This window comes from Oncorhynchus kisutch, linkage group LG1 (assembly GCF_002021735.2).
Source record: "Oncorhynchus kisutch isolate 150728-3 linkage group LG1, Okis_V2, whole genome shotgun sequence".
In the NCBI taxonomy this organism is placed as follows: domain Eukaryota; kingdom Metazoa; phylum Chordata; class Actinopteri; order Salmoniformes; family Salmonidae; genus Oncorhynchus; species Oncorhynchus kisutch.
In genome coordinates this window covers 24,645,097-24,671,846 of record NC_034174.2, presented here as the reverse complement: position 1 = coordinate 24,671,846, position 26,750 = coordinate 24,645,097, and the positions used below count along the sequence as shown (strand labels likewise).

The 26,750-nt window shown below is 44.8% G+C and overlaps 1 protein-coding gene across 12 annotated transcripts in view; it reads right to left on the bottom strand.

Annotated features, from left to right (window-relative positions):
- Positions 1-1,004: 1,004 nt before the first annotated feature.
- LOC109897058 (membrane-associated guanylate kinase, WW and PDZ domain-containing protein 1-like) overlaps positions 1,005-26,750 on the bottom strand; it is a 182,278-nt gene continuing 156,532 nt past the window's right edge. For 8 of the 12 annotated variants that reach the window (XM_031805065.1, XM_031805133.1, XM_031805098.1 and 5 more), the window contains 7 exons: positions 21,240-21,554; positions 13,839-14,042; positions 7,515-7,608; positions 7,322-7,415; positions 6,794-6,937; positions 5,632-5,770; positions 1,005-2,988 (listed from right to left, as the gene is read on the bottom strand). In XM_031805065.1, coding sequence (XP_031660925.1) covers positions 1,709-2,988; positions 5,632-5,770; positions 6,794-6,937; positions 7,322-7,415; positions 7,515-7,608; positions 13,839-14,042; positions 21,240-21,554 — 2,270 coding nt within the window. In that variant the 3' untranslated portion in view covers positions 1,005-1,708. Of the gene's footprint in view, positions 2,989-4,136; positions 4,223-5,631; positions 5,771-6,793; positions 6,938-7,321; positions 7,416-7,514; positions 7,609-13,838; positions 14,043-21,239; positions 21,555-26,750 lie in introns of all 12 variants that reach the window. The other 4 variants (XM_031805219.1, XM_031805285.1, XM_031805392.1 and 1 more) reach the window with 2 other exon arrangements.

Genomic DNA, 26,750 nt, shown 5'->3' with positions numbered 1-26,750 from the left:
ACACTACTCATTTTGACTTGTTTTAAGGACATTACATCAAAGTTGGATCAGCCTGTAGTGTGGTTTTCCACTTTAATTTTGAGTGTGACTCCAAATCCAGACCTCCATGGGTTGATACATTTGATTTCCATTGAACATTTTTGTGTGATTTTGTTGTCAGCACATTCAACTATGTAAAGAAAAAAGTATTTAATAAGAATATTTCATTCATTCAGATCTAGGGTGTGTTATTTTAGTGTTCCCTTTATATTTTTGAGCAGTGTATTATGGCACCTACAGAAAATATTTAAAAAAAACAACCATCAAAGTGGTACTTTCTTTTAGGAGAAAAGTATTCTTAAAAGAAACTGGCATGTTCCTAAAATGTATTATAGTTAAACAGACCCAGACCCGTAGTTATTCAAAAGTAAAAGAATAATACTGGAAAGGATTTGCAATTCAGACAATATTTTAAGGCTTATTATCCAAGCACATCTTCAAATTGTCTGGCTTCATTATGAAACAACTTTATTGATCAGGCTATGACAAGATATTTAATATGGTATGTCTAACAATTTCTTTGTCAATCTGTCCGGCCAGAAGCTGACAGCTGATTTCCTCTAATAAACCTGAGTGGCCTCCACAGGTCACCTGACTGACTGGCCTGTCTGCATCTACCATCTGTCGTTCTGTCTGTTTGTGGTCTGGGAAGAAGAGAACATGACCTTGGTGTTCCCATCCACTGGCTCCTGTCACCGTCTTGACTTCGGACACTTTCTTCCTCTCTCATTTGAAGAATAAAGGGAAAAGGACCACACTGGTTTATAAACAGACAGATCCAAGTAAACCATACTTTTACTTTGTTTGAAATATTATACAATATTATTAATCTACCATTCTGCACGATTTTCAATATTATATCTTATGAATCTCATGAGGTAGTAAGACAGACTCACATCAAAACTTCTCACATTCCCACACTGATCAATTACAATACAAAAATACCAAAATAGAGACACTGAAGATATGTTTAATATATTATTTTAATTTTAACATGATCATCATCACCATCGCAGTTTAACTTTATTTCCCTTCATTCGTTTTGATCCCATCAATGTACACATACTGCAGTCAAAAATATACAAACAAATGCAGGCTTGTGCTATAGTCTGGTCAAATGTCTAAAAAACAGTGGCACTGGGGGAGAGAAAGAAAAAAGACATGCACAGCATCTGTGTGGGTGGCACCAGTCACTGGAACTGTGTGCTGCCTGCCTCCTTGGGCTCAGTGGAAAAATACATACCAGTCATCAGACTGATGGCTGGGAAAACGGCCGTCTCATATTAAACAAAAACAAAACAAAAATACGCTCATTAATGGAACTGTTAGGCACATCATTGTTTTTTGTGGTTTTACATTTTCTGTAAAATTCTGATGAATGTACAATGCTTAACCAAATCACAAAAAAACTACCCCAAAAAAACTAAAAAGAAAAGAATAAGATATCGTACTTCTGCCATTAAAAGTTTGTAGGTTTTGGAATCACTGTCCAGTAGGAACGCAGGAATGTAATATAATCAATAATTGAGGTTAATCCAGGGTCCAGGTAGGTCAGGTATGTTCTGTTGTATGAAGAGTAGAGCTGAGTGGTGAGAGGGAACCATGGTGCCGTGGAGCGCTGAGGGGGGGGGGGGGGGGGGGGACTGGTTGTGTTACAGCAGACGTCACATCAGATGCTCAGATCTTTGGGGCTGTCTTTGTAAGCCTTCCGCTTGGGCTCCGGGGGCGCTTTGGAAGCACGGCTGATGTCAGACTTGAGTGTGCTGTAAGACTCCTTCAGCCTGGGTGCTGTTGCTCCCTCCTCCTCCAGCTCTATGAAGCTCCTGACAGGTGAGATGTCTCGGCCCAGACTCTGAACTCTGTAGCGGGGGTCTGGGGACTCCTCTCTGGGGGCGTAGCGTGCCTCTCTCTCCACCCTCTCAGGCGAGCGGCCCCTCAGCAGTGAGCTGTACCGCTTGTAGGCGCTGTCGGACTCGGGGGTATGGACCCTGGGCATGGTCTCTCCTCTCTGGCCACGGGCAGCAGCAGATAACAGGCCATCTCCTCTGTAGTCACGCTCCAGGGTGGATGCCCTCAGCAGAAGGCTATCCTCCTCAAACAGGCGCTCCTCCCTGGATTCCCTCAGCAGCGTGGCCTCCCTGTTGAGCCGGTCCAGGGCTGGAGGCACCCTCAGCAGCGTGGCCTCCCTGTTGAGCCGATCCAGGGCTGGAGGCTCCCGCAGCACACTCTCCTCACGATAGGGGCTGGGCACAGGGCCAGGAGGCTTCCTCAGCACTGGTGCCACCCCCCCGTTGGGCCTCTCTGGCTCCCGGCCCCTCAGTCTGTATGGGGAGGGCTGCCGGTAGGGGTCTGATGATTGGGTGCGGTGGTAGCGGGTGGGGGAGTGGTGGCGTGAGTGGTAGGGTGACCGGTGACCATAGGGTGACCGGTGACCATAGGGAGAGCGGTGGCCATAGGGTGACCGATTGCGCCGAGGGGACCTGTAGGGAGAGCGCTGGCGGTGGGTGTGGTGTCGGTCAGGAGAGCGGCCTTCCCTCTCTCTGTGCCCTTGGCTTTGTCTACTGTCCAGGGTTTGCTCTGCGCTGCGGGCCCGGCTACGACCCTTATCAGGGGAGCGGTGTCTCCGGTGGCGGTGGCCGCTACTGTTGTTGTGGTGTTGGTGAGTGCCGTGGTTATCCCCACCAGACCTCTTGCTCTTGTCGCCCTTTCTCTTGGACTGATTGGAGGAGGCCCCTGTCTCCCCAGACGCCCCTCCTTTGCTCTTGCTCTTCTTGTCCGGGGAGCGGTGTCTGTGTTTGGAATGGTGGTGGCCCTTCTTGTCCTTGCTCCGTGATGGTTTGTGAGGGTCTGGTGTGTTGGTGTCCGATGGTGTGTTGTTGTGGGGCAGGGTGCTCACTTCCGAAGCGTTTTGTATCCCTGCGGCTGGGCCGGCACCGTCGATGCTGGGGTCTGGAATAGAACATGACATACAACACAGGGTTCTGGATGAAACACAATGCTCTCACAGACTCCCTGACCAATAACCAGGCATCTAACATTATTAGTAATACTGCCAATTGTAAAGTTAATGTCAGCAAACAAACACGGCTAAATTCTTCATTTGGATGCACAGCCACAGCTGATGGTTAGATATTAGTATTGCTATGTATGAGCCAAAAGCAGCAATGTACTGTGCGAGGACTGGTGGAACAGCCAAAGCCCGGAGACGTTCTCCACAACAAACCTGTCCCCAGGCAAGGAGCCTAGGGTGGCGTCTGGCTTTATGGAGCTGAAGGGGGCTCAGCTGATGGTTGGACCAATGGTTTGATTACGATGCTGCGTGCTGCTGATGTTGATTTTGATTGTTTGACATGACTAATTCATGCTCACTCATGCTCTCACTCATGCTCTGCCTTTGATGTTATATCAATATTTAATGCAACTAACAAACCCAAGATGAGTTTCTGAATTGAGTAATGATGTAAATAATGAATGAGCATGTTTGGTTTCAGGAAGAATGTGGTTGCTCATTATTTTCACAGATTGCACTCTATAAAGACTGCTGGGAGTGGGCTCAACACCATGGATAGAGGGTGCATGGAATTGTTTTAGGGACTAATCAAGGAGACTACTGATTAAAATGACTGCAGTTTCAATTGGTTCTTACCTGACTCTAACCATCTCACCAGATCAGTGAATAAACCACACGGATGGTAATCAAAGTGTCACAAGACAGCTTCTAAAAGTTATAGTAACTCTACTTGATTGATTGGCTGAGAAAATGTCTAGGAGAGAAAAACTTTTACCACTGTCCCACAATCACTATCACCAAACTAACATGACATGAATGGAACGAACGCTTCGGCATGTCAGCAGTGGACACGCCATTCCCAGAGGTTATATGCAAGATGTGGTATGTATGAATCCATTCCAACTGGTCAACATGACAACAGAGGCGGCGGTATTGGCAATGCATTCTGGGTGAATGGATTCTTATGCATGGAGCAGAGGCACGGCCAGAGAGAGAGACCGGAGAGAGAGAGAGAGAGAGAGAGAGAGAGACCGGAGAGAGAGAGACCGGAGAGAGAGAGAGAGAGAGAGAGAGGACAGCTACAAACCATGGTCTGATTTTGGTAGGAACTAGGATCTCCCAGCTTGTCATTAGATGATCTCATACATGCGGTGAGATGGGGAGCAACCATCGCTGAAGGAAGAAAGAGCCCAGTGAAACAAAAGGAGAGGTAGATCAAACAGAGAGAAGAGAAAGGCAACAGGGTTTAGATCCTACAACAATAGGCAGAAGAAGAATTCTTGTCCAATGGAAAAGGTGTTTATTTGATCATTTAATCAATTTGAGAAAGAGACAGTCCAGAAAATAACACAACCCTTGAGGAAAAAACAATCAGTTACAGAGAAAGTTCTGGAACCCAGCACACACTCACAGAGATTCACACACACAGAGACCCCAACCCCATAGAGACAGCGAGACGCACACAACACCGTATGAAGCCGTTTACATTGCAGAAATGAAATGTTAAATGGTGGAAGCTAAAAGCACGAAAAATTTTAAAAAATATACAACCTCACAGAGATGTCATATTGGTGCAGGACAGACATAAGATATTCTCAGCTCAAAAAATCACATGAATAGAAATCAAGAATGCATTAAGATGAATTGTGACTATCAATCAACAGATCAATACAATTAAAATGAAATATTCCATAAATATTATGGAAAATCAACAAAAAACATCAGAAAAAAAACATTTGGATTTACACTGACAACTTCATGCAGCCATATACTTTCTAGATGAATATGTGGGTTGATCATGATCATGGCTCTGTACATGTACAAACATTTCTGTAGAAGTGGAGCTGAATGGAATTGAATTGTCAGGAATGAGTGCAGTCTCAAGAATCACAGCTTCCCAATGACAGTTACAGTAGATGAGAATAAATCTGTGGATTTTTGAATAAGTCAAACAAAGTATTGTGAATTTCCCAATGAAATGGTAGAAAGTATTAGAATGCTCTAATTTCTCAACTGAAGTCCTAAACTCAGAAGCTTACATTCACCATCAATAAATATGATAAATATGTTGATAACGCCATATCAAAGCTTGGAGATGCAATACAACCAGAGAGCATTTCCCAGTTTTTTTTTTTCAACCCTAAAAATATCATTCAGCAAGGACTCTGAGAATCAATAAACATATCCACATTTAGAAACACTAAATCTTTAAGATAAGATTTTTATCCCTCTCCTCACAGTTCTTTCATTGTTTTTATTTTATCAATGGGTCCATAGACCCCTTTCATTCTTGGGGAATTCCAGAATGCCCTGCTCCCCAAGCCACGCCCCCACTCAGTGACACACAGCACAAGGTTAAAAGGTGACAGCAGGTGACCCAGACACGAAGAGAGCACCCAGAGTAGAACCAGACGCACCCAGTGGACAGTGGCAGTCAGTGGAAGGTCCCGAGCCCGGAGCACAGGACAGGACAGAGCAGGACAGGAGACAGGGTTCCTCTCGCACCCCACCCTGTCCCTCTCCCCATTGTGCTCAGGGGGTGAAGACAGGGGAAAAGGGAATGTTTTCGTAGATTGACCCACCATATTCAGGCACTGAGCCGTCACCCCTCTTGAGGACCAGGTGGGCGTGACGGCCACCATCTTTTATCAGTTCAATGGCGCGGGCGTGCTTCATGCCCTTGGTGCTCTCACCGTTGATCTCCAGGATCTCATCTCCCACCTGAGGGAGAGAGGAGTGAGGCAGAGAGGAGAGGGGGAGACATTGGAGGAGGGGGAGGTGAAGACATTGTAGGGAGAGGGGGTGTCAGTAGAAGATATTGGGTAAGACACAGAAGGGGGGAGTGTGTCAGGGATGAAGAGGGAGAAGGGAGGATAAAGGACAGAGGGTGAGGCAGAGAGAGATTGGGTGAGGATATGTAGAAAAGGGACGAGGAGGAGAAGAGAGGGCAGAGGGGATGCAGAGGGAGAAGGGAGGATAAAGGAAAGAGGGTGAGGCAGAGAGAGATTGGGTGAGGATATGTAGAAAAGGGACGAGGAGGAGAAGAGAGGGCAGAGGGGATGCAGAGGGAGAAGGGAGGATAAAGGAAAGAGGGTGAGGCAGAGAGAGATTGGGTGAGGATATGTAGAAAAGGGACAAGGAGGAGAAGAGAGGGCAGAGGGAATGCAGAGAGAGATTGGGTGAGGATATGTAGAAAAGGGACAAGGAGGAGAAGAGAGGGCAGAGGGGATGCAGAGGGGAGGGAAAAAGCAGGACAAAGGGGACAGAAGGGAACATAAGAGGTACCAGAGAGGGAAGGTTAGATTATAGTTAAAACTGCTCTGACTGCTGTAAAGGAAACATTTCTATAAATCCACAATGTTACAAGAGGGGAAGAGGTTTTTCTCTGCGGTGTTCTGTCAGTGTTCTCTCTGTGGAAGGAATTCCACTTCACATATAATATAGGATAATCAATGAACCCTTTCATTCTGTCTAAAGGACCAAGGGGAATGAGACGTTCTTAAGCTTTTAGACAATTAATCAAATTAAAGGTTAAATGACAGCTTGACAACTACAAGAGAGCACATAGGACATCATATTTACATAATACAGACATTAAAGAATAACAATTCATGCTTGTGGGGCATTGCATACATAACAGCACTGCACATTTTGTATTATGCATTCAGCATAACATAACCACATCAATGAGTAGATTAATCAACTTCAAATTTCAAAACGCTCCTATATGGGGCTGATACATACACTCATGTTGCCGTTGCGTATGGCCGCTCCGTCCTCGGCTAGCCTCAGCACATACAGGTCCATGTTGTACTCGTGACCTCCTCGCAGGCTGAACCCAAAACCTTTGTTCTCCCTCTCCAAGTCCACTGAGTAGAACGCAGCATCCTGAGAGAAACACACACACACGCAAACACACACATGACTAGGTCAGACTGGTGATTCACCGGTGGCTGGACTTGATAATGTTTGTGCCTGGGGACGGCTCGTATTTCAGTGTGGGGATGAATGCCACCTTGAGGACAGTTGTACCTATTAGATCGGAGCTCCAGAGTGGTGGTGAGTGAGATGAATCATAGATGGTTTGGACTCTGGGGGCGGTTTGAGGTGGGCCGAGAGGGCACGCAGAGCCACAGACACCGACTAACACCCACCCTGCTCTCCGAATAAAGCATCTCCCTAGTGTGACAACCACTTAAAGGGAACACATTGCTGTAGGGTGTGTATTGGGCTGGATGGGGCAGGCCTTGTTGGTGCTGGACAAGTCCTTACCTGGGCTGGAGGTTGTGTTGTTGGGGCGGGGGGAGGAGGGGCCTGAGGGGATTTGAACTCAAAAGAGGACTCCTGTTTTGGTTTGGTGTTGTTTCTGGAATGAGAAAGATGTCAAAATATAGGTTAAAAATCACTGCTCATAGATACATGTTCTTAGACAATTAGGTACTCCAAATATCAGAATCCCTCTCACCTGGGTTCAGGTGCAGCCTGTTGCTGGGGCGTGTGAGTGGTTGTTATAGTGGCGATCTTCTCAGCGTTGGTCAGTAGTGATGCATTAGAGGAGTCTAATAGGAGAGAAAGAGAGAGCGGGGGAGTCAGGAGACTGGAGACTGAGGCATGCAGAAGACGAAGGGAGAAAAACAAGAGCAGTTTCACAAAACCTTTCGTAGGCCGTTATTACACTGGTAAGATATAATTTACTCAAACAGGGACATATGGAAGCCTGGACCAGATGGAGTGGTACACTCATGACTCTCATCTAATCACAGCACTCTATCTCAATGTGACATCATTTGTGTGATTAATTACCTATGGTTGAATGTAACCCTTAAATAAACACGTAACAACTACCATCTCCCCACTCCAAACCACCCCCTCATTTCTCTCCAACATCCCTCCGTGGCCTACCTCTAGCCCCTGCTATCAGCCCAGCTACCACCCGTAGCCTTATCCTAGCCCCTGCTCTCAGCCCAGCTACCACCCGTAGCCTGATCCTAGCCCCTGCTCTCAGCCCAGCTACCACCCGTAGCCTGATCCTAGCCCCTGCTCTCAGCCCAACTACCACCCCTAGCCTGATCCTAGCCCCTGCTATCAGCCCAGCTACCACCCGTAGCCTGATCCTAGCCCATGCTCTCAGCCCAACTACCACCCGTAGCCTGATCCTACCCCCTGCTATCAGCCCAGCTACCACCCCTAGCCTGATCCTAGCCCCTGCTATCAGCCCAGCTACCACCCGTAGCCTGATCCTAGCCCCTGCTCTCAGCCCAGCTACCACCCGTAGCCTGATCCTAGCCCCTGCTCTCAGCCCAACTACCACCCCTAGCCTGATCCTACCCCCTGCTATCAGCCCAACTACCACCCCTAGCCTGATCCTAGCCCCTGCTCTCAGCCCAGCTACCACCTCTAGCCTGATCCTACTCCCTGCTATCAGCCCAACTACCACCACTAGCCTGATCCTAGCCCCTGCTCTCTATTCCACTCACAACCCCACAAACTGTGCTCAATTCCTCTCTCATCTATCCATCATTCCCCCACTAGTCCCCTTGGATTCCATTGGCTTAACTCTCCATTCAGACCACAGCCCCTGAGACGCTGGGCCGGCCAATCAAGGTGGAGGCCGAGCCGAGGGGTTTAATTCCACTCTGCTGGGTAGTCATTGCTGGGGAGACCCGGGGTTTGATGAGTCGTCTCTCTGCCCATTAATCCCAATGTCTTAAAATAGACCTCTCTCCACACCAGTGTCAACTGCCTGCAGCCCAGGCTCCATCCTTCTCTTTTCCTCCCTCAATTGCTGCTTCGCTCATCCCATCCTTCTTCTCTCCCACTTTCCAATACTCTATCCCTTCTTCCCTCCCAGTCTTTCCACTTTAGTGCAGTTTGCAACCTTTTCTTTTTTTTGCCCCTCTGTAAACATTCAGGACTCAGGACACAGAAGGCACTGAACTGTATCACTGATCAGTCTCTCCCACTGTGAGAATGGAAGGGGAAAAGGACAATTTTATCGAAGAAGTCATGGGAGGAAGAATTCAGCCCTGCCTGCCTACCCAGGGGGCTGAGTAAGGGTCACACCATCTCTCCCTTGTTGCTTTTACACTATATCACAATGCAGACTATATTAGGTAAGAGAGAAAGGCAGAGAGAGAGAGAAAGGGGGTGAGTGAGAGGAAGGGGAGGGAGATGGAGAGTGAGAGTGAGAGGAAGTGGGAGAGAGAGAGGCAGAGAGAGAGAGAGATAGGCCAGGAGTGAGGGAGAGAAAGGGGAGAGAGAGGCAGAGAGAGAGCAAGGCAGAGAGTGAGAGAAAGTGGAGAGAGGCAGCGAGAGAAAAGGGCAGAGAGAGAACGAGGACGGGGGGCAAGAGAGGAAGAGGGGAGAGAGGCAGATAAAAAGAGAGAGGAAGGGGGAGAGAGAGAAGGGGGAGAAATTGAGAGAGTGAGTGAAGAAGGGGGAGAGAGAAAGGTGGACGAGAGAGGGAGGAGAAAGAGAGCGAGAGAGAGAGAGGAGAAAGAGAGCGAGAGAGAGAGAGGAGAAAGAGAGCGAGAGAGAGAGAGGAAGGGAGGGAGGGAGGGAGGGAGGGAGGGAGGGAGGGAGGGAGGGAGGGAGGGAGGGAGGGAGGGAGGGAGGGAGGGAGGGAGGGAGGGAGGGAGGGAGGGAGGGAGGGAGGGAGGAGAAGGGGAAGAGAGAGAGGAAGGGGGGAGAGTGAGGCAGAGACAGAAAGAGAGAGGAAAGACAGCGTACGAGAGAAAGCAAGAGAGGAAGGAAGGGGTGGGAGAGAGAGGAATGGGGCAGAGAGAGGGAGGGGGAGATAGAGAGGAAGGGGGAGAGGGAGAGGGGAGATATAGAGGGGGGAAGCGAGAGAGGAAGGGGAGAGCGAGGCAGAGAGCGAGAGAGAGTGAGAGAAAGGAGGGAGGGAGTGCACGAGAGAGTGAAAGAAAGGAGGGAGGGAGGGCGCAAGAGAGTGAGAGAAAGGGGGACAGTGAGACAGAAAGGGGAGGGAGAGTGAAAGGGGGGAGAGAGAGAAAGAAAGGGGAGAGAGAAAGGGGGAAGAGGGAGAAAGGGGAGAGAGAGAGAGGAAGGGGGGAGAGAGTGAGGAAGGGGAGGAGAGAGAGGAAGGGGAGGAGAGAGAGGAAGGGGGAGAGAGAGAGGAAGGGGGAGAGAGAGAGGAAGGGGGAGAGAGAGGGGGAGGGGGAGAGAGAGGGGGAGGGGGCGAGAGAAAGGGGGAGAGAGAGGAAGGAGAGAGAGTGCAAGAGAGAGAGGGGGGAAGGGTAGGGCGAGAGAGAGCGAGAGGGAAAGCGAAAGGAGAGAGAGAGAGCGCTGAGTCTCCCTGCAGTGATTTTGGAATCAGCCTCCTTACTAAATCTCCTTCCCTATGTTTAACAGCAGGATTCTGGATAAATCTACCTATCTCACTAATACAGGGATCTAACACACACACACACACACACACACAACCTCTCAGCCCAAAATACAGACATACAAACTCTCCCTCTCAAACCCAAACTATGCTTTTAAAAAACCTCTATCTGTTTTCTTGGCAGAACAATTTTGCCTCAGTGTAATCATCTATGGCTCTACAGAAAAAGGCTTTCATCCATAAAAACAGCCTAAAAACATGGACAAATAGTTCCAATTTCTCCAACGTGCAGGTTGACAAAGACTCGTGGTTACACGGACGTTCCCTCTGATTCTCCCTCACTTAATGAAACAGCAGTCCAGGGTGATGTGTTAGTGCAGTGTAGCGAGAGCTTTTAGCCCTAACACACAGACAAACATACACACATTGTGACAGCCTCTGACACTTGAATTACTCTTGCATGTTTCAGAAGTATGTGAAAGGTACGACTGCACTAGAAAGTTCCCTCACATCCCAGAGAAGCAGCTCTGTCAACATTGTGGGGGTGTTCAAACTGAGCACTTGAAATGTAAAAACAGTGTGATGATGATGTACCGAGATTGGCTTTCCTTTAGCAAAAGGATTGAGGGTAGAAAACATTAGGAACACCTGTTCTTTCCATGACACACTGACCAGGTGAATCCAGGTTGAAAGCTATTATCCCTTATTGATGTCACTTGTTAAATCCACTTCAATCAGTGTGTAGATTAAGTTTAAAAGATTTATAAGCCTTGAGACAATTGAGGCTGTGTACGTGTACCATTCAGATGGTTAATTGGCAAGACAAAAGATTTAAGTGCCTTTGAAATGGGGTATGGTAGTAGGTATCAGGTGCATCGGTTTGAGTTTGTCAAGAACTGCAGCACTGCTGGGTTTTTCACGCTCAACAGTTTCCTGTGTGTATCAAGAATGGTCCACCACCCAAAGGACATCCAACCAAATTGACAACTGACGGAAGCATTAGAATCAACATCAGCCAGCATCCCTGTGGAACGGTTTCGACACCTTGTAGATTCCATGCCCCAAATAATGAATTCAGGGCAAAAGGGTGTTCCTAATGTTTTGTTCCTTCAGTGTATATACAGTACCAGTATAAGGTTTGGACACACCGACTCATTCCAGTATTTTTCTTTATATTTACTATTTTCTACATAGAATAATACTGAAGACATCAAAACTATGAAATAACACATACTGAATCATGTAGTAACCAAAAAAGTGCTAAGATCAAAATGTATTTTCGATTTTTCAAAGTAGCCACCCTTTGCCTTGATGACAGCTTTGCACACTCTTGGCATTCTCTCAACCAGCTTCACCTGGAATGCTTTTCCAACAGTCTTCAAGGAGTTCCCATATATGCTGAGCACTTGTTGGCTGCTTTTCCTTCACTATACGGTCCAACTCATCCCAAACTATCTCAATTGGGTTGAGGATGGGTGATTGTGGAGGCCAGGTCATTGGTCATCGAATGCAGCACTCCATCACTCTCCTTCTTGGTCAAGTAGCCCTTACACAGCCTGTAGGTGTGTTGGGTCATTGTCCTGTTGAAAAACAAATGATAGTCCTACTAAGTGTAAACCAGATGGGATGGCGTATCGCTGCAGAATGCTGTGGTAGCCAGGCTGGTTAAGTGTGCCTTGAATTCTAAATAAATCACAGACCCCCACACCTCTTCCTCCATGCTTCACGGTGGGAACCACACATGTGGAGATCATCCATTCACCAACTCTGCGTTGGTTGGAACCAAAAATCTCAAATTTGGACTCATCAGGCCAAAGGACAGATTTCCTCCGGTCTAATGTCCATTGATCGTGTTTCTTGGCCCAAGCAAGTCTCTTCTTCTTTTTATTGGTGTCCTTTAGTAGTGGTTTCTTTGCAGCAATTCGACCATGAAGGCCTGATTCACGCAATCTCATCTGAACATTTGATGTTGAGATGTGTCTGTTACTTGACCTCTGTGAAGCATTTATTTGGGCTGCAATCTGAGGTGCAGTTAACACTACTGAACTTATCCTCTGCAGCAGAGGTATCTCTGGGTCTTCCTTTCCTGTGGCGATCCTCATGAGAGCATGAAACTCATGAGAGTTTTTGCTACTGCACTTGAAGAAACTTCCGGATTGACTGACCATGTCAGAAAGTAATGATGGACTGTCGTTTCTCTTTGCTTATTTGAGGTGTTCTTGCTGTAATATGGACTTGGTATTTTACCAAATAGGACTATCTTATGTATACCACCCCTACCTTGTACCACCCCTACAACTGATAGGCTCAAACACATTAAAAAGGAAATTAATTCCACAAATTAATTTCTAACAAGGCACACCTGTTAATTGAAATGCATTCCTACCTCCTCATGCTTGTTGCACACATTGTATATAGACTCCCCCTTTGTTTTCTACTGTGTTATTGACTTGTTAATTGTTTACTCCATGTGTAACTCTGTGTTGTCTGCTCACACTGCTATGTTTTATCTTGGCCAGGTCGCAGTTGCAAATGATAACTTGTTCTCAACTAGCCTACCTGGTTAAATAAAGTTGAAAATAAAATGAAAAAAAAATTCCAGGTGACTACCCCATGACACTGGTTGAGAGAATGCCAAGAGTGTTTAAAGCTGTCATGAAGACAAAGGGTGGCTACTTCGAAAAACCTCAAATATAAAATATATTTTGATTTGTTTAACACTTCTTTTGGTTACTACATTAGGTAGCCTTGTGGTTAGAGCATTGGGCCAGTAACCAAAAGGTTGCTGGATCAAATCTCTGAGCTGACAATTAAAAATAGGAAAATAGCAAGGCAGTTAACCCACAGTTCCCCGGGCGCCGAAGCCGTGGATCTCGATTATGGCAGCCACCCGCACCGCTCGGATTCAGAGGGGTTGGGTTAAATGCGGAAGACACAATTCAGTTGAATGCATTCAGTTGTACAACTGACCAGGTATCCCTCTTTCCCTTTCAATACGTGTTATTTCATAGTTTTGATGTCTTCACTATTATTCTATGTAGAAAATAGTAAAAAATAAAGAAAAACCCTTGAATGAGTAGGTGTGTCCAAACTTCTGACTGGTACTGTATATTCCAATACAATACATGTTTACATAACTGATGTAATGCACAAATAATTCCTGACACAGGTTGATCCTAGCGGCTGAGATAGTCTTCGGTCTAGATCAGATCAAACCCTGTTCCTGGAGAGATACCCTCCTGTAGGTTTTCACTCCAACCCCAGTTATAACTAACCTGATTAATATTATAAACCAGCTAATTATTAGAATCAGGTTTGCTAGATTAGGGTTGGAGCAAAATACCTAAGGAGAGGAGCTCTCCAGGAAAGGGGTTGTGCATCCCTGGTCTAGATGGTATATATGAGTGGAACATTAGATATGGGAGACAGAAGAGGTCCTCTCACCGTCTCCGGGAATGATTCTTAGCGTGACGGTGTTCCCGGCCTCCTTGATCAGGTTGACGATGTCCGAGTGGGACTTGTTGGTGATGGAGCAGCCGTTGACGGCCAGGATACGGTCTCCCACCTTCAGCTTCCCACAGCGGTCCGCAGGGCTCCCCTCGATAATACGCCCTATTTTGTGGGGCATGGCCACACATGCATTTCCAGCTTTTTGCGTTTGTGTGATTCAGAAAGTGTGTGATGTGACATTTTTGGTGGTAAGGGGTGTTGTTTAAAGAGATAGAGAGGTGAAAAGGGGCAGAGGAAGAAGAGGAAGAGAAGAGAGAGAAAGGAAGGAAGGCAGAAGGTTAAGGGTTTATTCACCAAACCCACCAAGCCAAGTGCCAACAGAGTGTGCCCGGAAATCTGCTATGAGAAATGGAAAGCGTTTGCCAAGTGAGAGAGAATGTTAAATGTTAAAGAAAAATGACTTTACATACTCTAGATGTACTCTAGATGTAGTGCATTCAAATGAATTAGGAATCCACACTAAATACTCAATGTGTCACTGACCATCTCTCTATGGCAACATCCAGAACTAACTTCTTATATTTGAATGTATAAATCTCTCCTAACATCCTTGTACTGCTGAAACCTAATAATGAGGAAACTATGTCAACGTTTAGCACTGATAAGACATACACCTGCAGCCTAGATTACAAATGTAGAGACATCACAGCCAAATTCTCTGCTAGTGCCGACAGGTCCTCTCCTACAGACAATCCTCAGCACCACAAAGGCTTCTACCCTACGAGAGACTGCCCCTCAATTGGTGCTGTCCCCGACTAATTAAAAATCTTGTCTGTTCTTTCAAACAATCGATTTTAAAACTTGAATTTTTCCATAAATAGACACACCCTATGTGTTTTAATAAAATCAACTATATGCTAGTCTGATTCTGTTTGATGAAATAAGACACAAATGACACAAGAGAGCCAGAGATCAAGATACCCAGAAGAGAGGGACCTTAACCTGCCCATTCTCCTCCCGCGCTTCACCTGTTGCGTTTGTATTTCTGTTCAGTGTATATTAACGTCTTCAAATATCAAAATCATTGTCTTGTGGTTAATCAAAATTCAATCCAAATCTACATGAAAACGATACAAACCTAAAAAATAACTTCTACTGCCAATTATGTAAAAATAGCCTACACAAAGACAACAAAGAAAAACACCAGCCTAGAGGTAGAAAATATCCTGATTAAAATAAATATCCTATGAATCACATTGGCTACCCATGGCCTGTCTGCAATGAACTTGAAACATTGTATCAACTAACTTGGGTCCAGCCCCAAGCTTATGATAGCAAACTTGCAACATTGTATAAAATATTCTGTGCCCTCAGAGTTTCCCATGCCAGTGAGCTCGGGACAGAAACAGCTGGAGGCTATTTTGGGTAAGGGATAAGAGCTCATCAGGTAGACGTTTCCACTGGATCAGACATTTAGCATCACGACTAGTGGTTATCGAAAGGGAGAGTGATGGATTTAAAAAAAAAATACATTGAGGAACTATTGTCATTTTCAATGGATGTAAAAACAGACTTTGTTTGCTTGTTGTTTGAGGTGAAGAAAACATTACTTTGAGAAGCTCCACAGCTCTTTAGTGGTGGTGCGTTACGCCAATCAGAAATACTACCAGATCCCCAAATGGGCACATTTATAGGCCAGGTAGCCGATAGGCCTACTTCTATGCGTAATCAGGTGCGTGTCCTTTGTCAACATTAACAGAAGCGCTAAAAAAAAAACAAATGAAATGGAATAAACCAAAACTTGTTTCTCACAAGTATAGCATAGGTTGTGCGCTCTGCAAACAATGTGTCCATTCCTACAATGAGAACAGTAAAAGACTGGAATAAAAATATTTGAATTGATTAACAGAAATGACCATAACCAAACAAACGTTGTAGATTAGAAATGACAGGTATTAACGGTAAAAGTAGGCTACTGCTGGTGATATATGTAATGGGGAATTGATAGACACTAACAATCAAGGCAAACAATCCACACAATTACGTTGAAACAATGAATGTGCACAAATTTGCAGGAAAGCGCGCATTGGAGAGACTTGCATTGTGAATTTTTGACACACCACTTCTTGGACTGTGTCATCCACGCAGTCGCCGAATGGATTAGTCTCAGCCCCCTCAATTAATTAGTTCACTGAGATGGGCACAAATTAGACAGGTGTTTCGTGTGCCACGCAATTATTTATATATATATTTACTACTGCTCGACAAAAAAAAAAGGTTGGTCGACAAATAACCTAACAATCGACCAGTCGACTAATTGGGGTCAGCCCGAATCTCAATTATTACAGTGAACTATTGCACATATCATTCCCTCTCTCTCTATGCCACTTCTTAATTTAACTACAAACAATAATCAAATCTAATTGTATGTCACATGCGCCGAATACAACAGGTGTAGACCTTACAGTGAAATGCTGTATGGTTAAGAAAATATTTACTAAATAAACTAAAGTTTTAAAAAATGTAATCAAAAAGTAAGACAATAAAATACAATACATAAGAATAACGAGGCTATATACAGAGGGTATATACAGAGGGTACCAGTACCGTCTCTGACCCCTCCTGTCTCAGCCTCCAGTATTTATGCTGCAGTAGTTTATGTGTCGGCGGGCTAGGATCAGTCTGTTATATTTCTCCTGTCTTATCTGGTGTCCGGTGTGAATTTAAGTATGCTCTCTCTAATTCTCTCTCGCTTTCTCTTTCTCTCTTTCTCTCTTTCTTTCTTTCTTTCTTTCTTTCTTTCTTTCTTTCTCTCTCTCGGAGGACCTGAGCACTAGGACCATGCCCCAGGACTACCTGGCCTGATGACTCCTTGCTGTTCCCAGTCCACCTGGTCGTGCTGCTGCTCCAGTTTCAGGAAACCTGACCTGGTCACCGGACGTGCTACCTGTCCCAGACCTGCTGTTTTCAACTCTCTAGAGACAGCAGGAGTGGTAGAGATACCCTGAATGATTGGCTATGAAAGCCAACTGACATTTTCTCCTGACGTGCTGACCTGTTGCACCCTCGACAATCACTGTGATTATTATTATTTGACCCTGCTGGTCATCTATGAACATTTGAACATCTTGGCCATGTTCTGTTATAATCTCCACCCGGCACAGCCAGAAGAGGACTGGCCACCCCTCATAGCCTGGTTCCTCGCTAGGTTTCTTCCTAGGTTCTGGCCTTTCTAGGGAGTTTTTCCTAGCCACCGTGCCTCTACACCTGCATTGTTTGCTGTTTGGGGTTTTAGTCTGGGTTTCTGTACAGCAATTTGTGACATCAGCTGATTTAAGAAGGGCTTTATAAATTTGATAGAAATTTGAGAACAGTCTATGACTAGGGTGAGTGGAGTCTTTGACAATGTTTTGGGCCTTCCTCTGACACCGCCTGGTGTGGCCTGGATGGCAGGGAGCTTGGCCCCAGTGATCAGTCTGTCTCTTTCCTCTGCAGTCAGTCACTCCAGTCTAGAATAGCTCTGTGGAGCTCAACTCATTGAGTTCTGTACTAACTAGAAGCTTTGATGGTTTCACAGCAGAAGGATGTGTTTGTCTAATACACAGAGAGAGGTGATGGATGGGTCTCTGTGTCTGAGTAACTGGGATCCATGCAGATCAAAGGTCATTTCTCTACACTATTGATCAACAACCAATGTGTTTCACTTTGATATGATTAACAAATTGGCACAAACTTGCCAACTCTTACCATTTGTATAGTACATGAAGCTGTGCTTTACTAGATCGTTGGACGCCCATAAGCAGAGTAAGCCTGATCAGCACTCTGTGCCCAGAGAGACTCCCAGAGCTGTGGTCAGGCAGGGAGAGTGGCAGCAATATCTCTAGGTAGCAATTGTAGGCAGACAGGGCATGCAGAGGGGCAAAAAGAGCTGTAGGACAGTGGGAGATGGTCTATCCATCTACAAATATTACAATAATCTTCCCCCTTAATAACTAATCCAAGTCAACCCCGTTTTCATGATTTCTGGTAGATCATGAAAATAAAACGTAACAATATATAACAATATATCCTCTATAGAGGACAACCTGCTGATTACAACCATCTAGATGGTCGTCTAACAAGTGATGTAAACAATATTTACGTTTCTGTTTTTTTGGAGTTACAACAATTTACCCATAAGCAATATAAGTGATTAATTGCAACTTGTCACAAGAACATGGATTTTAGTGCATTTGCCGTTTATAAGGTGATCGTTTAAAAGAATACAAGTAATATGATACTATTTTGGCATGTTTCATGTGGGGGTCGCCAAAACGGAAAGAGAAACACAACACTTATTTGTCAATCACTCATATTGATATCACGTTGAAACCCAAAAAATTAGAGAGGGGAGTCGAGCTACACATCCTGTCTAAAAAAAACACAGAATCTGAGAATAATATGTATATCACTGGTTAGAGGACAATTTGTAGAAGACGGCAAGCTACATTTTGGATTGTTGCATTTTGTTTCAAAGTTGGTCACCAACACAGAAAGATAAACGCAAAACTATTTTGTTAAATCACTCATCGATGTAAATTTGAAATCAATAGAGCAGGGGCAAACGTGTGGTGTATACACCATTTAAACTAACACTAATTCAAAGGCCCCACTGAATCTGAGAATACTTTTTATATCACTGGTTAGAAGAGAATTTGCTGAAGACAGTCATCTAAATTCTAGAATGTCAGATGGAAGTTTTGTGAGGCTGTCAAAATGGGGAAAGAAAACAAATCAGATGCTTTGTTATTTAACTTCAACGAATCACAACCCACCATATAGCAACAGTGACAAGGGTTGGCTGTTATTTGAGTGATAGTTTGACTCTCAAACCATGTACAGGTGTAGTTGTGAGGCCAGCAACTTTTATACAGAGAGCTGAATTTTCCCTGCCATTTGAGTTGAAAATGATAGTAGAAAACTGCCAGAGCATATGACAAAATCAATGGTACAAAACGAATGATATTGATCTGTTTAAAGCCATTGTTTTCATCTCATTGCGATTATTATTAACGTTTATACTAACATCACTAATCTGAGGTAAAAAAAGATGTGCAATTCCCCTCCATTCGAGGTGGTCAAAATGTGAGGATGTGCAATGTAGTAACACATACTACCCACATACAGGAAATCAGAGCAATGTAGTAACACATACTGTCCACATACAGGAAATCAGAGAAATGTAGTAACACATACAGGAAATCAGAGCAATGTAGTAACACATACTGTCCACATACAGGAAATCAGAGCAATGTAGTAACACATACTACCCACATACAGGAAATCAGAGCAATGTAGTAACACATACTGTCCACATACAGGAAATCAGAGGAATGTAGTAACACATACAGGAAATCAGAGCAATGTAGTAACACATACTGTCCACATACAGGAAATCAGAGTAATGTAGTAACACATACTGTCCACATACAGGAAATCAGAGCAATGTAGTAACACATACAGGAAATCAGAGCAATGTAGTAACACATACTGTCCACATACAGGAAATCAGAGTAATGTAGTAACACATACTGTCCACATACAGGAAATCAGAGCAATGTAGTAACACATACAGGAAATCAGAGCAATGTAGTAACACATACTGTCCACATACAGGAAATCAGAGTAATGTAGTAACACATACTGTCCACATACAGGAAATCAGAGCAATGTAGTAACACATACTGTCCACATACAGGAAATCAGAGCAATGTAGTAACACATACTGTCCACATACAGGAAATCAAAGCAATGTAGTAACACATACTGTCCACATACAGGAAATCAGAGGAATGTAGTAACACATACTGTCCACATACAGGAAATCAGAGCAATGTAGTAACACATACTGTCCACATACAGGAAATCAGAGCAATGTAGTAACACATAATGTCCACATTCAGGAGATCAGAGCAATGTAGTAACACATTGTGTCCACATACAGGAAATCAGAGCAATGTAGTAACACATACTGTCCACATACAGGAAATCAGAGCAATGTAGTAACACATAATGTCCACATACAGGAAATCAGTGCAATGTAGTAGCACATACTACCCACATACAGGAAATCAGAGGAATGTAGTAACACATACTGTCCACATACAGGAAATCAGAGGAATGTAGTAACACATACTGTCCACATACAGGAAATCAGAGCAATGTAGTAACACATACTGTCCACATACAGGAAATCAGAGCAATGTAGTAACACATACTGTCCACATACAGGAAATCAGAGCAATGTAGTAACACATACTACCCACATACAGGAAATCAGAGCAATGTAGTAACACATACTGTCCACATACAGGAAATCAGAGCAATGTAGTAACACATACTGTCCACATACAGGAAATCAGAGCAATGTAGTAACACATACTGTCCACATACAGGAAATCAGAGCAATGTAGTAACACATACTGTCCACATACAGGAAATCAGAGCAATGTAGTAACACATAATGTCCACATTCAGGAAATCAGAGCAATGTAGTAACACATTGTGTCCACATACAGGAAATCAGAGCAATGTAGTAACACATACTGTCCACATACAGGAAATCAGAGCAATGTAGTGACACATACTGTCCACATACAGGAAATCAGAGCTATGTAGTAACACATACTGTCCACATACAGGAATTCAGAGCAATGTAGTAACACATACTACCCACATACAGGAAATCAGAGCAATGTAGTAACACATACTGTCCACATACAGGAAATCAGAGCAATGTAGTAACACATACTGTCCACATACAGGAAATCAGAGCAATGTAAAATAATTGAATATGTAAACATAAATTAACATTTAAATTTGGGCTTACATTTACACATATACTTCTCGATAGTTTAACCATTTACAATAATAAAAAAGATATTTTAGCGGGCGCTCTAGAAATAACTCTCCCTGCCTACTTATTATAACCTGTCAAGCCATAGTATTGATTTTATTCTACTCATTGTTATTTCAGACCACATCTGAATTATACAACATGCTTTCACTTGTGATCAATTATGAAAGACATTATAAATATTACAGCTCTTTGGGCTGGGTTAGTGTCTCTGCTTGACAGAATGAAAGAAAATAGAAGAGGATCACCACTCACTACAAAATAAAATAATGAGGATGAAAGATATTCACCAAGTAAGTGCCAGAAATATCCACTATTCAGAAACTCATTTGCATAGAAGGGACAGTACCCAATATTCAAAAAGAGATTAGTTACTAAGAAAAATATGTTCTACTGTATATTGAGAGAAAGGTTGAGTGTGTGTGTGTGTGTATATAGTGCATGCCTGTGTGTTACCTATATTTAAGTATAGTAAGGTAGAGATTACATGGGGGTCTTACCAAAGGTGGTGCCAGACTCAGGTCGGGAAACGGAGGAGACGATGACGAATCCAAAGCCCTCGTTCTCCCCGCGGTGGATCTCCACGTCGTAGGGCTGCAGGGCGGTGTTGACCACAGCACTCCCTGAGCCTCCGCCGCCCCCGCTGCCGATGCCGCTGGTGGAGCCACTGCCGGAGCCGCTGCCAGAGCTGACCGTGTTGAGGGAGTTCTGACTGCCCTGGGGGGTCCGCTTCCCCTCAGTCAAGGAGGGGGCCTGGGTGCTGCTGTGGTGTGACGAGGCTGGGGACGGGGGCACCTCGCCCTCCCCTTTAGACACTGTGTAAGAAGAGGAGAAAAAAAATATTAACGCTGTCAGACTGACAAGAAGCTAACTATTACCAACACTTCACAGCAACAGCACACAGCTCATAACACCAAATGAAACACAAAATGAAAGGTTTTCCTAATCAACATGGATAACGCTGCTCCTCTCTACCCACTAAGGATCACACCGATAGAAGGAAGAAAGAGCAGCATGCTCCCTGTTGACCAACGGTCACGCTTTGATCTATTTCCCCCCAAAACATCTATAGATATGGCTTCCGGATTGCATCACAACAGAAGGTTCCCATCTTATTTCCTGGCATTGAAGCAGTGCTTCATACTGGGCATCGCTCCTCTGACAGACCATTGTGCCCTCTGTCTGGGCACTCTCATCAATGGCTGGTAGACAGGCTAGTGTGTGGAGGGCACGGGGAAAGGTTGGAACCCTCTTCATCACATTTATGAACCTTTATTCATCCTGCTAAAGGGCAGGCTGGGAGCGATGAGCGCCTCTGACAAACATTTCTCCCACACACCCATGGACTGTTGAAGAGCAGCAGGGATGAACCTCCAAATATCAGCCCTGTCCTCAGGCCCTTCACTGCTCTGATGAAGACAAATGGAGCCAGGAGCAGTGAAAGACCTCAATGTTACAGCACAGACTGCTGTTGATGGTACTACTGCACAGACTGCTGTTATTGGTACTACTGCACAGACTGCTGCTGATCATTTGATGTACACAACATGACTAACACTTAGAATATGCAAAATATTCTTTACTGTGAAACAAACAAGAAATAAAACTAAAAAACAGAAAACTTGAACGTGCATAACTATTCACCCCCCCCCCCCCCCCAAAGTCAATACTCTGTAGAGCCACCTTTTGCAGCACTTACAGATGCAAGTCTCTTGGGGTATGTCTCTATAAGCTTGGCACATCTAACCACTGTGATTTTACCCATTCTTCAAGGCAAAACTGCTCCAGCTGGTGTACAGCAGTCTTCAAGTCATACCACAGATTCTCAATTGGATTAAGGTCTGGGCTTTGACTAGGCCATTCCAAGACATTTAAATGTTTCCCCTTAAACCACTCGAGTGTTGCTTTAGCAGTATGCGTAGGGTCATTGTCCTGCTGGAAGGTGAACCTCCGTCCTGGTCTCAAATCTCTGAAAGATTGAAACAGGTTTGCCTCAAGAATGTCCCTGTATTTAGCGCCATCCATCATTCCTTCAATTCTGACGATGCTGCTGCCACCACCATGCTTCACTGTGGGGATGTTGTTCTCGGGGTGATGAGAGTTGTTGGGTTTGTGCAGGACATAGCGTTTTCCTTGATGGCCAAAAAGCTCAATTTTAGTCTCATCTGACCAGAGTACCTTCTTTCATATGTTTGGGGAGTCTCCCACATACTTTTTGGCGAACACCAAACATGTTTTCCTATTTTTTTCTATAAGCAATGGCTTTTTTCTGTCCACTATTCCATAAAGCCCAGCCCTGTGGAGTGTACGGCTTAAAGTGGTTCTATGGACAGATACTCCAATCTCCGCTGTGGAGCTTTGCAGCTCCTTCAGAGTTATCTTTGGTCTCTTTGTTGCCTCTGATTAATGCCCTCCTTGCTGGGCAGTGAGTTTTGTTGGGCCTCTCTTGGCAGGTTTGTTGTGGTGCCATATTCTTTAAATGTTTTAATAATGGATTGAATGGTGTTCCGTGGGATGTTCAAAGTTTCTGATTTTTTTTAGAACCCAACCCTGATCTGTACTTCTCCACAACTTTGTCCCTGACCTGTTTGGAGAGCTCCTTGGTCTTCATGGTGCCGCTAGTTTGGTGGTACCCCATTGCTTAGTGGTGTTGCAGACTCTGGGGCCTTTCAGAACGGGTGCATGTATACTGAGATCATGTGACAGATCAAGTGACACATAAATAAAGTCCACCTGTGTGCAATCTAACTAATTATGTGACTTTTGAAGGTAATTGGTTGCACCAGATCTTACTACTCCTGTCTTATCCGGTGTCCTGTGTGAATTTAAGTATGCTCTCTCTAATTCTCTCTTTCAGCACCTGGCCGTGCTGCTGCTCCAGTATCAACTGTTCTGCCTGCGGCTATGGAACCCTGACCTGTTCACTGGACGTGCTACCTGTCCCAGACCTGCTGTTTTCAACTCTCTAGAGACAGCAGGAGCAGTAGAGATACTCTGAATGATCGGCTATGAAAAGCCAACTGACATTTACTCCTGAGGTGCTGACTTGCTGCACCCTCGACAACTACTGTGATTATTATTATTTGACGATGCTGGTCATCTATGAACATTTGAACATCTTGGCCATGTTCTGTTATAATCTCCACCCAGCACAGCCAGAAGAGGACTGGCCACCCCTCATAGCCTGGTTCCTCTCTAGGTATCCTCCTAGATTTTTGCCTTTCTATGGAGTTTTTTTAGCCACCATGCTTCTACACCTGCAGTGCTTGCTGTTTGGGGTTTTAGGCTGGGTTTCTGTACAGCACTTTGAGATATCAGCTGATGTAAGAGGGGCTATATAAATTGATTTGATTTTGATTTGATTTAGGGGCTTCATAGCAAAGGGTCTTTTCCGTTTTTAAAATGTATTTTTTAAATATGTATTTTTTCTTCATTTCACGCAATTTGGACTATTTTGTGTATGTCCATTACATGAAATCCATATACAATATGTTTAAATGACAGGTTGTAATGCAAAAAAATAGGAAAAATGCCAAGGGGGATGAATACTTTTGCAAGGTACTACTGGACAGACTGCTGGTGATGATGATGATACTACTGGACAGGCTGCTGCTGCTGATGATACTACTGGACAGACTGCTGCTGATGATACTACTGGACAGACTGCTGCTGCTGATGATACTACTGGACAGACTGCTGCTGATGATACTACTGGACAGACTGCTGCTGATGATACTACTGGACAGACTGCCGCTGATGATCCTACTGGACAGACTGCCGCTGATGATACTACTGGACAGACTGCCGATGATGGTACTACTGGACAGACTGCCGATGATGGTACTACTGGACAGACTGCCGTTGATGGTACTACTGGACAGACTGCCGTTGATGGTACTACTGGACAGACTGCCGTTGATGGTACTACTGGACAGACTGCCGTTGATGGTACTACTGGACAGACTACCGTTGATGGTACTACTGGACAGACTGCCGTTGATGATACTACTGGACAGACTGCCGTTGATGTTACTACTGGACAGACTGCCGATGATGGTACTACTGGACAGACTGCCGTTGATGGTACTACTGGACAGACTGCCGTTGATGGTACTACTGGACAGACTGCTGTTGATGGTACTACTGGACAGACTGCTGTTGATGGTACTACTGGACAGACTGCTGTTGATGATACTACTGGACAGACTACCGCTGATGGTACTACTGGACAGACTGCCGCTGATGATACTACTGGAAAGACTGCTGCTGATGGTACTACTGTGTAGACTGCTGCTGATGATACTACTGGACAGACTGCTGTTGATGGTAGTACTGGACAGACTGCCGATGATGGTACTACTGGACAGACTGCCGATGATGGTCTCACTGGACAGACTGCCGTTGATGATACTACTGGACAGACTGCCGTTGATGGTACTACTGGACAGACTGCCGATGATGGTACTACTGGACAGACTGCCGTTATGGTACTACTGGACAGACTGCCGATGATGGTACTACTGGACAGACTGCCGCTGATGGTTCTACTGGACAGACTGCTACTGATGATACAGTAATGCTGCACAGACTGCTGCTGATGGTACAGTACTACTGCACATACTGCTGTTGATGGTACTACTGGACAGGCTGCTGCTGATGGTACCACTGCACAGACTGCTGATGGTATTACTGCACAGACTGCCGCTGATGGTACTACTGGACAGACTGCCGTTGATGGTACTACTGGACAGACTGCCGTTGATGGTACTACTGGACAGACTGCCGCTGATGGTACCACTGCACAGACTGCCGTTGATGGTACTACTGGACAGACTGCCGTTGATGGTACTACTGGACAGACTGCCGCTGATGATACTACTGGACAGACTGCCGCTGATGTTACTACTGGACAGACTGCTGTTGATGGTACTACTGGACAGACTGCTGCTGATGTTACTACTGGACAGACTGCTGCTGATGTTACTACTGGACAGACTGCCGTTCATGGTACTACTGTGTAGACTGCTGCTGATGATACTACTGGACAGACTGCCGCTGATGATACTACTGGACAGACTGCTGCTGATGATACTACTGGACAGACTGCTGCTGATGGTATTACTGTGTAGACTGCTGCTGATGATACTACTGGACAGACTGCAGCTGATGGGTTTACTGTGTAGACTGCTGCTGATGATACTACTGGACAGACTGCTGTTGATGGTACTACTGGACAGACTGCTGTTGATGGTACTACTGGACAGACTGCTGTTGATGATACTACTGGACAGACTGCTGTTGATGATACTACTGGACAGACTGCTGTTGATGATACTACTGGACAGACTGCTGTTGATGATACTACTGGACAGACTGCTGTTGATGATACTACTGGACAGACGGCTGTTGATAATACTACTGGACACACTGCTGTTGATGATACTACTGGACAGACTGCTGTTGATGGTACTACTGGATAGACTGCTGCTTATCATCTGCTTGTGCTATACTTGTAATGGGATCATTCTGAGAAAGATTATTGTAGTATGTTCTACCTAGGATAAGATTAATATTATTAAGCATTGTGCGCAGAACCCAGAATTACTGGCAAAATTACTGCCAGAAACAGTATCAAATTAAGCTGAGCCAACACCAACAAGTTCAAACAGGTGCCATTAATACAGGTAACGAGTGGAGGACAGAGGAGCCTCTTAAAGAAGAAGTTACAGGTCTGTGAGAGCCAGAAATCTTGCTTGTTTGTAGGTGCTCAAATATTTATTTTCCACCATAATTTGCAAATAAATTCATAAAAAATCCTACAATGTGATTTTCTGGATTTTTTTTCTTCTCATTATGTCTGTCATAGTTGAAGTGTACCTATGATGGAAATTACAGGCCCCTCTCATCTTTTTAAGTGGGAGAACTTGCACAATTGGTGGCTGACTAAATACTTTTTTGCCCCACTGTAGCTGTTCTTTGAAGGTGTTCATTGCTAATCACACTGGAAAACA